Below are 12,302 nucleotides of genomic sequence, written 5' to 3' on the forward strand. Positions count from 1 at the left end.
TAAAAATAGCCTTAATCTGTCCAAAATGGGAATGGGCTAGGGTTTTGAACTTGTAATACGATGATTATAAATTCATTCCATACTGATCAACTTTTTCTTCTTTTCGGATGATAAATCTATCCTAAGACAAGGAGTGTGAATCAAACTCAATTCGAATTATTGGTGTAAATGCCGCGGCGTGCACCTAAGTTACTCGGACTCTTCGAAAGTTTTGTCACACCCGTGTCAGATCCTCCAAAAATACACTACTTTTGAAGGATCTGACACGCACCCGACGACATTTTAGGAGAGTCCAAGTAACTTAGGCGTACACAGCTTTTTGGGCTCTCACATTGAAATCGTTGAATAAGTTTGGGATAACAATTAACAAGTACTTGGTAGATTAGTCAAGGTGGATGCAAATTCTCTCAACATTATTGTTATTGAAAAAAAAATTGCTGAATAAATAATCATTGTCAAAGCCAATCCTGGAACTGAGCCATGACCATTGATCACCTGGGGATAACCAAAACAAACAGGGAAAATGCTACCAAGCCACTCAAGGTAGGATTGCTAATCAGAGCCTCACGTTTGGCTACCATTGAACTGGTGTTGCTTTGAGCAAAAACCAACTTATTTGTAGTCTAGTGTAAGTTGATTGTGATGCCTGTTTCAACCATCAAATAAATCCAAAAAATCCAAGTAGAAAAAATCAAGGTTTCTAAACTCCACATACCACAATTTTACTACTAATGAAATTTTCTACAAGGTAGGAATAATTCCATCTACTTCAACCACTTGTACTATGTGCCAAGTAGATAGAAAAAAACAAAAATTACATGGCGAGCTGACATTGGTTGGAGCATAACAACCTCAAATGATACATCTTCAGTGACACTTTAGCACAGTTATAAATTTTGGCACTTTGCTTAAGAAATTTGTGGGGCAAAGAGTGTGCAGTGAGATAAGGAAACTAAACTTGTTGTAGAGAGGAAAAAATGGCCTCAGCATCTCTACTGAAGTCATCCCCAACAGTTCTTGACAAATCTGAATTTGTAAAGGGGCAAAGCCTTCGTCAACCTTCTGTCTCAGTGGTCCGTTGCCACCCCACCAATGCTACTTCTCTTTCTGTCCGCGCTGCTTCTTCCTATGCCGATGAGCTCGTTAAAACCGCTGTAAGTTTTAGCTTAGTGAGTTTAATTATGTTTTGTGCACCGTCAGTATAAGAAATTTTTACGCTATAATTTCAGTTGACATTAAAACGACACATAGTTCTCCATATCAAGCCTGATTTGTTAACCTGCAAAATAGACTAATAGTAATATGTTATAATCGTTAAATTGAAAGATATTTTTTAATGAATTGTTTATTTTAAATATTCAGTATCTTGGTCAGACCGACGTATTGAGTTGAGAGCTATAGTTAAAGCTGCTAATAGAAACCGGAATAACTAATTATAGTAAGCATGAACTGGCTAAATTAAAGTTTCATGGAGAGTTAGAGGAAATGCATCTCAAGTACATCAATTATTTATTATGTCGAGAAAAAGGGGGGACCGTGTGTTTGCTTGAAATAGTTCCCAAATAGTAATTGTTTTACTCCTTTGATAGTATTCAAATTCTTTACATTTACACTGTCACTGTATATAACTTAAACTCTTAGCTTTGAGTTTGTGTTCGATAGTGTAAACTTTTGTTACTAGTAGTTAAGTTGACCCATCATTTGCAATGTGTATGTGAAAACCTTGAAAAGTAGTAGTATAAAGATCAATCTTGAACCCGTTAAGTTTAATGTTGGATTCTCATTTGAATTTAAAGTAGCAATTCTTAAATGGACTAAGGCTTTAACAATGAAGTGTTTGTTATGTGTAGAAAACCGTTGCATCGCCAGGACGTGGAATTTTGGCTATGGATGAGTCCAATGCCACTTGTGGAAAGCGTTTGGCTTCCATTGGTTTGGAAAACACTGAGGCAAACCGCCAAGCTTACCGTACCTTGCTGGTGACAGCTCCAGGACTTGGAGAGTACATCTCTGGAGCTATTCTTTTCGAGGAGACCCTCTACCAGTCTACCGTAGATGGCCGCAAAATAGTTGATGTTCTTGTTGAACAAAACATTGTTCCTGGTATCAAAGTTGACAAGGTATATTAACCTACATCCACAACTTGAAAAAGAAAAATAAAAAAAGGAACAATAAAGAGTTAACAATGCCAGTAAAAAATATAGTGAGCTTTTAGTAACTTTAATTTTTGTTTTGTATAATAATGGTCTGAGCTTAGCTTAAATGAAACGACATGGCCAGTGAGGATTTATATAGCCGACCCTAATTTACTTGGATTGAGGTGGAATTGTAGTTGCAGTAACAATAAAGGGGAATGGCCGGGTTATGATGGTTAACAAGACCTTGTTAGGCTTGAGTAGGTTGGTTTCTGCTATGTATAGAGTGTTAAATGAGAGGATCTCAAGTTTAATGCATTGGACTGAAATGAGATTTCTATTTTCTATCAATCTCCTAATCATTTTTATCTGTTAACAGGGTTTGGTTCCCCTTGCTGGTTCAAATGATGAGTCATGGTGTCAAGGTCTTGACGGCCTTGCCTCCCGCACTGCTGCATACTACCAACAGGGAGCACGTTTCGCCAAATGGTACATTTCAAGTCCTAATTAACTTTGTTATTTTCCCATAAGACGCACAACGGAAGAAGATAAAATCTATATGGGCAAATACCAATTAGTTGGGAATATGTTTTACTAGTGCTATGTTACCTTCACTTCAGGTCCTATCTCTTTCAAAGTGTCTTTTAGTCATGATAGAAGTTTATACGCTAGTTTATCCTTATTTTGCACAATATTGGTCTGAGATGAATTTAAATAGAGCGCCAGTCAGTGAGGATTCATAAATTCATATAGCCAACCCCGTCTTACATGGGATTGTACCATATGCTATAATCATGGTACCTTGCAGGCGTACCGTGGTGAGTATTCCCAACGGACCATCTGCATTGGCTGTGAAAGAAGCAGCATGGGGCTTGGCTCGCTACGCTGCCATTTCTCAGGACAGTGGTTTGGTCCCAATTGTGGAGCCAGAGATCTTGTTGGATGGTGAACACGGAATTGACAGGACTTTTGAGGTAGCACAGAAGGTCTGGGCTGAAGTCTTCTTCTACTTGGCTGAGAACAATGTCATGTTTGAGGGTATCCTCTTGAAACCCAGCATGGTCACTCCTGGTGCTGAATGCAAAGACAGAGCCACTCCTCAGCAGGTCGCGGACTATACTCTCCGTCTTCTCCAGAGGAGGATTCCCCCTGCCGTCCCTGGAATCATGGCAAGTCTCCTCCTCATTTCTATGAATTTAGCTAGTTTTTAATAAATTTGAGTAACTATTACTCTCTCCGTTTCATTTTATATGACGGCGTTTGATTGAGCATAGTGTTTAAGAAAAAAAGACTTCGGCACATATCAAGAGTACCCCTAAAACTAGGTCTTGAACATTCCATAACAGGCTATAATAGCACGCCATTAAGGGTAAATAGGAAGTTTATACAGTCAGATGTCTCTAAAACAGCCATTCTCTATAACAACATTTCGCTATACGAATCATGTTTTCTGTGGAACCGATCTTTCATGTTATGTTATATTATATGTCTCTATAACAGCATTTCACTATAGCAGTCAAAAAACAATGGAACAAAGAGGTTTGACTGTACTTTACTTTTCCTACATATAGAATATGAATTGTTAATCCATTGCTAGTGCTAAATGAATAAGTGAATAAACAATCAAAAGGGACTAACATAGACTTCTGTACAAGGTAAAGAAATTACATAACTTGTACTAATTGATTCAATATTGTTGGCTTGTGAAACAGTTCTTGTCTGGTGGGCAATCAGAAGTTGAGGCTACCTTGAACTTGAATGCCATGAACCAAGCTCCAAACCCGTGGCACGTGTCGTTCTCTTACGCGAGGGCTCTTCAGAACACTTGCTTGAAGACATGGGGAGGACAAACTGAGAATGTGAAGGCTGCTCAGGATGCTTTACTTACCAGGGCCAAAGCCAACTCGCTTGCTCAGCTCGGAAAGTACACCGGTGAGGGTGAATCAGATGAAGCTAAACAAGGAATGTTTGTAAAGGGTTATGTCTACTAAGTTAGTGTCAATTGAAGTCTTGAAGAAGAGAAAAAAAGATTATGAGCTGAATGGTTATAGTAAAGCAGACAAATGATGAATTTATCTCATACTATGAGTTATGCAATTAGTAAAGCCATAGAGAGGAGTATTTTTGTTTTTTAATCACCTGTAACCTTTTAACAACTTCAATAAACTTTCTTGTTTTTTTTTTTTTTTTTTTTAATTTAAATTTCCAGGATTTGATGTCCTGGTGATGTATATTATTCATGAAGACACAAAAGAAGGGGGGGACTAGACCTTACCCAGTATACATCACTGACTGCATAGCAATCACCCAAAAAAGAGAATGTTAACCTAAGTTAGCTCTACATTCTCTACTATATACTATGCTTTAGACAAATTAGCTCACAACAAAATTAGCTTTGTCGTATCTTATCCTCATGCTAGGCATTTGTCTCTTATCCAAGATATACGAACCAGTGGCCCCTCTTGGCATTTGCTGGACATAATGTATAAGCATTGGATCATCCAGAGTTGTAGCATGCTTTGCCAGGAAATCAGCAACCTGGTTTCCTTCTCTATAGCAGTGCTCAAAATTAACTTCCAAAGGACTAGTTATCTCAATGGTGTATTTTAACAGTAAATTGTTAGTGGTCTTGTTTCTCAACATTTCCACTACAATCAGTGAGTCCGTTTCTATACAGCAATGTCTATAGCCCTTTCTTGCTGATTGAGACTAATTAGTGTTGCTTAATGAATTATAAACCAGCAAAATGTCTTGTGCAATGTTCAAGCTTGAACTAGCTTCTTGTTTCATTATGCATACCGATTACCGAATAAACAAAATTTCATTACATGTTAACCCAAAAAAGAAATTTACTTGTGTGCGCTGAGATATATTTAATTACGACAACAACTACTACGCCTTAATCCCAAGCAAGTTGGTAGCGGTTATATGAATCATCATTGTCTATGTTACTCCATTTAAGCTAATCTTTAATATTATACAAAATAAAAATAAAAAAATACGGAAAGTTCTCTGTATTTTCTCCCAATAAATCTTCAATTGTTTCTATAAAAGGAACCATATCTGAACTAATAATAACTTTAATGTACAAGTTTTTAGAGACTATCAAGTTAGGAATTAAGATCCCTCGTACAAAACTACTTTGGTGATCTTCATTCATTTAATAGGATTGATCATTATGGATCATCTCTAAAACGAGACCTGTAATTTGACTCCCTTCACTCAATTACCTCAAAGATCAAGAAGTCTGAAAGGAGCATAATCGGTATCCCGATCCCACTGGCCCGATGTGGTGCGCTTATTACAAAAGGAACCACTCCATATTATGAGTGTTTCCATTTAGAGGGCTCGAAATTGAGACCCCTAGTTAAGGGATCCACAGGATCACCTAGAGTTAATCTCATTGAGTCATAAATATATTTTTTGCAGCGAAAGAATAATTCAACTATAACTTCCACGGGATACCTTCTATCTCCCACCAGCACATGTGCCAGATAACTCTGTCCACCAAGGATTGGACAAATGGAAAGAAATCACTTAGTGATTTTTGCCTCAGATGGTATTTGAACATGATAGTTTATGATTCTTAACCTACTTCATTGACCATTAGATCACACCCTTGGGTGCTAGTCTGCTACATGCCTATGCGAAAATGCTAAATCCAATCCTGGAAATGCCAGTAATAAATTCCAGAGCACTCTTCTGCCTGGTTAAATCGAATTGGACACAACATGTTTGGTACTGGGGATTTACTCCCCAATAGTTTTGTGTCAACCTCGAATAATCATAAAGTTTAACAACAGAATTGCTCAAGAGACAAATTCAAACCAGATGCACAAATGGTTGGAAACTTCATTACTAAAAAACTACAATAAAATGAATGTCACTGTTTACAGGAAATTACATCTTGAACCTGTAAAGATTGTTTCTCATTACTCATTACAGGAAATTACAGAGGCAAATGTGGTAGACTGCAGCCTTATCCTCTCTCCAAAGCGAGATGGCAGAATTCTTTTTCTGATCCTCTTCTCGAAGTATATGCATGAAGTGGTCGAATAATGAACTTCAGAGTGCTCTTCACTCCAGAGATAACTCAACTTCGGCCTGACTAGTTGAAAAGCTTTGCTTAAAGCTCCAAGTACATTGCATGTAACTCAACTAGGGCCAGCAACTCCAATTCATAATTCAAGTTTGAAATTTGGAAGGGCAGCAGAAATCTCACATCTGCACTTCAAAAATGGAAATAATAAGCATCTGAGAGATAGAAAGTTCATGCTTACATTACAAGCCTTATAAAACTGAGCAGTATTTGCCAAGTACAATTCCACGAGTTCAAAATTAAACATCTACAATATGTCCACTTTGCTATAACTTTTACACACAGTCAAACAAACAAACACAACGCAGATTGTCAACCGGAGGGCTGCAAAACTAACCAGAAACATTGTACAATTGAAAATCCAACAATCCTATTACCAAGCTAGATATCTTACTGAAATGTTACAACTGGAAGTAGAGATTCAACACCCATTAAAGATGAAATGTTAGCACCCAGTTCAGTATCTTAAGGCTTTTGAAAGCTACTAGGTTGCAAATCTATTACAGGCAACAGGGTGAAAGACCAGAATCCACTAGAGGAACAAAAGAAGGGTTACGAACGAAGCAAAGGACAAGATGATCATTAATATTATAATATAACGGTTAACCGCCTAAGCAGACTGCAAATGAGATGGTCTGAGCAAAGGCCCTGCCCTTCAAAGATCCACTTGAGGGAGAGCAGTCCTTTATATTCAAATTCTCGCCCTAAGTTTCAGTTTTTCACTAATGGGCTCAGTAGCTATACTACATTTATTTGCATCATTAACATTAAAATAATAAAGGGCAGAAAAACAATGACACTTTTTTTTAATAGAAACAATTTAACTTTAAACTTCCCATTTTACCCTTAGTGGCATGCTTTTATAGCTACAGAAATTTCATGGCATGTTTAAGACCACAAGTTCCAAAAGGATTTCTTTCCTACACTCCATGCCCAATCAAACTACAACACATAAAATGAAACTGAGGGAGCAAATTTCTTATGTGATAAATTTGTATCCTCTACCTGTCCTCGTTATAGGGGAAAGATACTCTGATCTTTCTTAATAGAAACTTATTAAGATAAAGTGCCTATTCGTTTTCATCGATATCACATATATGTGATATTTATGAAATGACGGAAATGGAAATTCACAACGATAGAAGAATTGCAGTCCCTTCGCCTATGATAATGAAGCCTGCTTTTCCTAGTAGTTGTTATCACAGAAAGGAGGAGAGAAAGAGGGGTGACAGGAAAGTCTATGAAACCCACCCCAGAGAGACCTACCCACCTAGAAACCAAGGGTCATTAGCTTTGGGTAGGGTATGGGTCAAATTCAGACAAAATTGTTCTGATGGTATGGTTTTTGATTACTAAAGTATAAGAAACACTGTTAAAGCCAAACTGTAAGATGGCGCCAATGAAAGAGAGAAACTTGCAATTCCATGTGCCGGCACACTTTCATGCATGCATAGAAAGAATTTCTATATCTTATTTATCCATATCTTAGATAAAGTACTGATTCAGCAATTCTACAAAATCAAGTACATCACAGATCCTTTTGCAGAAAGAATTATTTTTTCATAGCTTATATTCATCAACTCTTGGTGTGTTTGGTATGGCTGGAAAATGTTTTCCAATATTTCCATGTTTGGTTAGTCAAATTGTTTTGGAAAGCATTTTCTCTGGGAAAATAAGTTCCTTAAAAATGAGGAAAATGACTTCTCTAATGGAAGTAGGGAAAACAAGTTCCATAAGTGACACTCCAAGTTCATTGTCTCCTTATAAATGCTCTTGGGATAAAAAGTTTTTGCTTACTTACCAGACACTAGAAATAAGTAAGAAACCCACTTGTTTTCCAAGAAAACATTTCCCACAGAAAACATTTTCCGACATACCAAACACACCCTAATGGAAAAAAGATAGCAACCCATACAAATGTGTGACTGAATAGCATATTGCTTATGTATGTGCACACTGTAATTCATAATGGTAAAATTCATAGTATAACGAAGTCGAGAGAAGAAAAACAATCCAAACTCAAATCCATTGAGTAGAGCATATACCTTGATCACTTCTCTGGCTCTCTTTTGAAGGGTCCATCAGGAACCACGCCGACTGACTCGTGATTGCTGCCACTATTCATGTCCATTCCTTGTTCCTACATTAAATTTTATACTTACTTGGGACCGATAGCAGAACAAAAGTGAGTGAAATAGTACTTTCAATTTGAGGAGATTACCTGATTATTTGACGTTTGACCATGCATCCTTTGAGGTCTAGAATTAAGGTCAATCAACTCATTCTCCATTTTCACGTTATTATTTACATTATTTTCTACTGCTGCCTTAGATGTTTCCCTCCTTACATCACCTTGTTTGGTAGATGGCAATCCTAACTCATTTGAAGGACCCAACTTATCCCCCGGAAACTAAGGAAGGGCATAAAAGAAAGAATCAATACAGACTCTGCCCTTAAAACTACAAAAATATTGGCATGAATTTACAAACCTCAATTCTCTGCCTTATAAGGAGATATCTTTCATGGGTTCTTTTACCTCCAACATGGACAATCATATCACATTGCAAACAAAGGGAACTTCCATCGATCTCACAATAAAAGAAAGCTACATACAAGTATCCAGCAAAAGAAGCAAAAACTTGATATAATTTCGCCATCTTGGCCAGCAAAAACAGGCTAAGGAAAGAGAAAGAAATGAAGCTACATACCAGGTGCATTTTCACATATGTCGCAACGCTGGATTTTACTGGGGTCTGCAAGCCCAACTCTTACATGTCGACTTGCAAGCTTGTTGCACATATGGACCTTATCAGACAAACAAGGACCGTGACTTTCTTTCAGTAAATAAAAAAAATGCTTATTTTACCTTTATTAAGATCACAAAACATCCTACAACTTGTATTTTATTTTTGTGTTTCCGAACACTAGAAGCATCTAGGCACCCAAGAATCAGACAGGGCAGAAAATATAGGTGAGACGATGTGTGAATGAGCAAAGTGCTGATATGAAGAATTTTCCAAATATACATTGGAAAATACACCCCTAACTAGAGAAGAGTGTTATGAAGAGAATCCTTCCAAAGAAAGACTTATAGTCCATTAGCACTCAATGGTGTAGCCTAGTGGTCAATGACAGTCGATTAAAGACATGGGAGACTGTGACACCCATAACAGAAGACGGGTCGACGAGGGCGAGTCAAAAGAGGAGGACTGGCAAGCTTCCGAATAAGGGGTGCACATGACACTTCAAACGAATCCCACATCGGAATAGAAGAAGAAAGTAAAGAGCTTTATAAGACAAAAAACAAGTTTACATGGTATGTGCGCTTTTGAGCTCGATAATGGCATAACCCAAGGGACAAATCCATCAGGTATGTTGTGCCAAAGCGTACAATACGTGTTGAGTCGAAGGACAGTTGGCGAGTGATAGACTTCTAGGCTGGCAAGCTTCTGAAAAAAGATGCACATGACATAACAAGAGTTTAAATGGTACGCGCGTTTTTGGCCTCGATGATGGTGTGGCCCTAGGGACAAATCTGTGAGGTTTGTAGGGCCAAAGCGGACAATATGTGCCATGGACTTGGGTCATGACAGAAAACAAGGATCAGATCACACTAGAGACAAAACCCTTAGGTGATTTCTTCCCACTTGCTTAAGCCTTGAGGGCTGAGACATGACACCTAAGTTGGTGGAAGATAGCAGATACTTGGTGGAATAATCAAGGTGAGGAGATGGGCCGGACACCACCGTTATCAAACAAGGAAAAAAGGCCTCTAGTCCATTCAGATTGATCAAGGGGTGGATGTGGAATTCAAGAAGATGCAGTACAGAAAGGGATTGCACTGAATTATATACTCTAGAAGAGCAGGCATAGTAGAAGTAGTAAGTACAAAGGAAAGAAAACTTAGGCCAAACGCATGCACTATGCACCACACCTTGAGGATCTTAAAATCCTAGATCCCTGGACAACTAACAGAATGAACCTCAAAGAAGATAATTTTATCTCTGTACTTAGATAGTGTGTATCATTTCATAAAGTAGAAACCTTGAGTTAGAATATGGATCAATAATGAATCAACCAATTCAAGATATTATAGTACAACAAAAGGACAATCTTAAAACATAAACCGAAAAATAGCAGGAACATGCGATGCATAAGGCAAGAATTCGATACCCATGATTTATACAATTTAATATAAAAGCCAAAAAAATCGATTATTACTGAAAAATGGGAATTGGATAAATACCTTTTCGTCGCAAGAACGGCAAAGAGCAGCCTCGTCAGCAGCACAAAAAAGTATAGCGGCAGCACTTTCACAAACATCACAAAGGGTTCTCATATTCGTTTGTATATATTTTCACTCTTCAAGTTCCTTTACTCTTTTTCCAAGAATCCACTTTATCCCATGGATTCACACACCCAGAATGAATTATGAACAAAGTCAAATCCAACTGTGCTTGTAGCACATAAAGTTAAGTTTTTTATCAAAGATAGGTGGAAGAGTGAAATGAGGAGACAAAAAGAGAATCTTGGGTTTTGACAAGAAAAGTAAGACTAAGAAGAAAAATAAGTGGTGGTTGAGCTGTGTTAAGAAAAGAGGAAGAATGTGGAGGAAAGAGAGGAGAAAGGAAGGAACCAAAAAAGGAAGGGAAAAAAGGAAGGCGTGGAAGACGAATAGATCAACAGAGAGACACAACCAAAATGTGACTTTTTTTTTTTTTTTGAGTCTTCCAGCAGCTCTAATGTTATGTTAAGTCATTTTCTTGTCTAATTTGCCCTTCTATGTTGTCAGTTCTGTTGCCAAATTAGCATGTTAAATCGTTTGGTTGCTGTTGCTTTTGCACGCAGATGATGTTTTCATGTTGGTTCTGCTGCATCCATTTAGCATGTTACATGGTTTTGATGACATAGACAAGGAACACTTTAGGTGATTCTTCTTACGAACATTATCTGGTACCTGTGTTAATTGAAGGTAACAATTATTTGATAAAATAATTGACGATTTGATGAGATAGTTGAGGTGTGAAAGTTGGTCTGGACAAAATATTTATAGAAAATGTACTCAATTAGCATGTTATAGGTATGACGACATAGAAAAACAGTTTAGATAGCGGCATTCTAATGAAATAGTTGAACTGTGGAAGTTGGTTCAGACACAATCGTTATAAAAAATTAATGTTGGTTGGGTTGGATTTGATTAACATAACTCTCTCTATATATATGTGTGGGATTATGTTTTCAAACCATATGCAGTTTGCCTGCAACAATTGAGCCAGCCTAGTTTAGTGGTTCTCTCTTGAGTGTCATTTTTTGTTTCTTTTGCTTAATTTATTACTACTGTGTAATCGAATTGAAGTGCTAGCAAGTAGAGAGAGATAACAGCCTTTTGTTTTCTTGGTGGGGATTAGAAAGGTCACTCGACCATTTAAAGAAGTGCAATGTCATCTTTAGACAATATGTTAGAGACATTAAAGTGTCTTTTAATTGACAATCTTGAATTCTTGATGACAAAATCAAATAAATCCTCCCCACAATCCTCGACCAAGGACCCTTACTTTGGCCTTGTCATTAGTTGCTTGTGACATTGCCACCACAATCCATTTCCCTATAACCCCTCTTATTCCTCCTGTCATGCCCCACAGTTCCTTTTAGCATTTTGTTTTATCTTACTCCATATGATATGAAAGGATAAGATAAGTCTCATAAATGACGGCAAGAGTTCTAGAATTGAAATGTCAATGCTTTAGATAAGCTATCCTACACAACACCAATTACTTGTTTCATCTTTCAAAAGATAGGGAAAGAAATCCAAAAGTATACGAGATATAAAAATATGTTAATATTAATTAACTTTTATACACAGTGACATTAGTAAAAAAAATTATACTATCAATATGATCTAACGTATTGTAATAATCAGCCTATTAAAATAATTTAATTAAGAATGTTTCGCCTCTTAATTCTACAACAACGACAATAATATATCCAGCAAAACCTCATAAACTAGATTTGAGGTGGCGTGTACCTAACATTATCCGATTCTGCCAAAAAAAGGGCAAAATAAACAA

General features: G+C 37.2%; 2 protein-coding genes across 2 annotated transcripts; one reads left to right on the forward strand and one right to left on the reverse strand.

Annotated features, from left to right (window-relative positions):
- The first annotated feature begins 897 nt into the window (after window positions 1-897).
- Window positions 898-4,318, forward strand: LOC132599231 (fructose-bisphosphate aldolase 1, chloroplastic). The gene is made up of 5 exons (XM_060312520.1): window positions 898-1,154; window positions 1,851-2,120; window positions 2,515-2,624; window positions 2,944-3,304; window positions 3,848-4,318. Exons 1-5 carry the CDS (start codon window positions 978-980, stop codon window positions 4,124-4,126), a joined length of 1,197 nt encoding a protein of 398 aa, XP_060168503.1. The 5' UTR covers window positions 898-977; the 3' UTR covers window positions 4,127-4,318.
- Window positions 4,319-5,967: 1,649 nt separating this feature from the next.
- LOC132599232 (B-box zinc finger protein 18-like) lies at window positions 5,968-11,175 on the reverse strand. The gene is made up of 6 exons (XM_060312521.1): window positions 10,481-11,175; window positions 8,943-9,039; window positions 8,724-8,839; window positions 8,456-8,644; window positions 8,280-8,374; window positions 5,968-6,359 (listed from the first exon to the last, which is right to left on the reverse strand). Exons 1-5 carry the CDS (start codon window positions 10,571-10,573, stop codon window positions 8,285-8,287), a joined length of 585 nt encoding a protein of 194 aa, XP_060168504.1. The 5' UTR covers window positions 10,574-11,175; the 3' UTR covers window positions 5,968-6,359; window positions 8,280-8,284.
- Between the last annotated feature and the right edge of the window lie 1,127 nt (window positions 11,176-12,302).

This window comes from Lycium barbarum, chromosome 6 (genome assembly GCF_019175385.1).
Source record: "Lycium barbarum isolate Lr01 chromosome 6, ASM1917538v2, whole genome shotgun sequence".
Lineage (NCBI taxonomy): Eukaryota > Viridiplantae > Streptophyta > Magnoliopsida > Solanales > Solanaceae > Lycium > Lycium barbarum.

Coding starts and splice junctions, on each gene's coding strand:
- LOC132599231 (XM_060312520.1), top strand. CDS start 978: ATGGCCTCAGCATCTCTACTGAAGTCATCCCCAACAGTTCTTGACAAA. Junction 2,625..2,943: donor GGAGCACGTTTCGCCAAATG/GTACATTTCAAG, acceptor GGTACCTTGCAG/GCGTACCGTGGTGAGTATTC. Junction 3,305..3,847: donor CTGCCGTCCCTGGAATCATG/GCAAGTCTCCTC, acceptor CTTGTGAAACAG/TTCTTGTCTGGTGGGCAATC.
- LOC132599232 (XM_060312521.1), bottom strand. CDS start 10,573: ATGAGAACCCTTTGTGATGTTTGTGAAAGTGCTGCCGCTATACTTTTT. Junction 9,040..10,480: donor GCCGTTCTTGCGACGAAAAG/GTATTTATCCAA, acceptor TTGTCTGATAAG/GTCCATATGTGCAACAAGCT. Junction 8,840..8,942: donor CATATGTGAAAATGCACCTG/GTATGTAGCTTC, acceptor ACTTGTATGTAG/CTTTCTTTTATTGTGAGATC.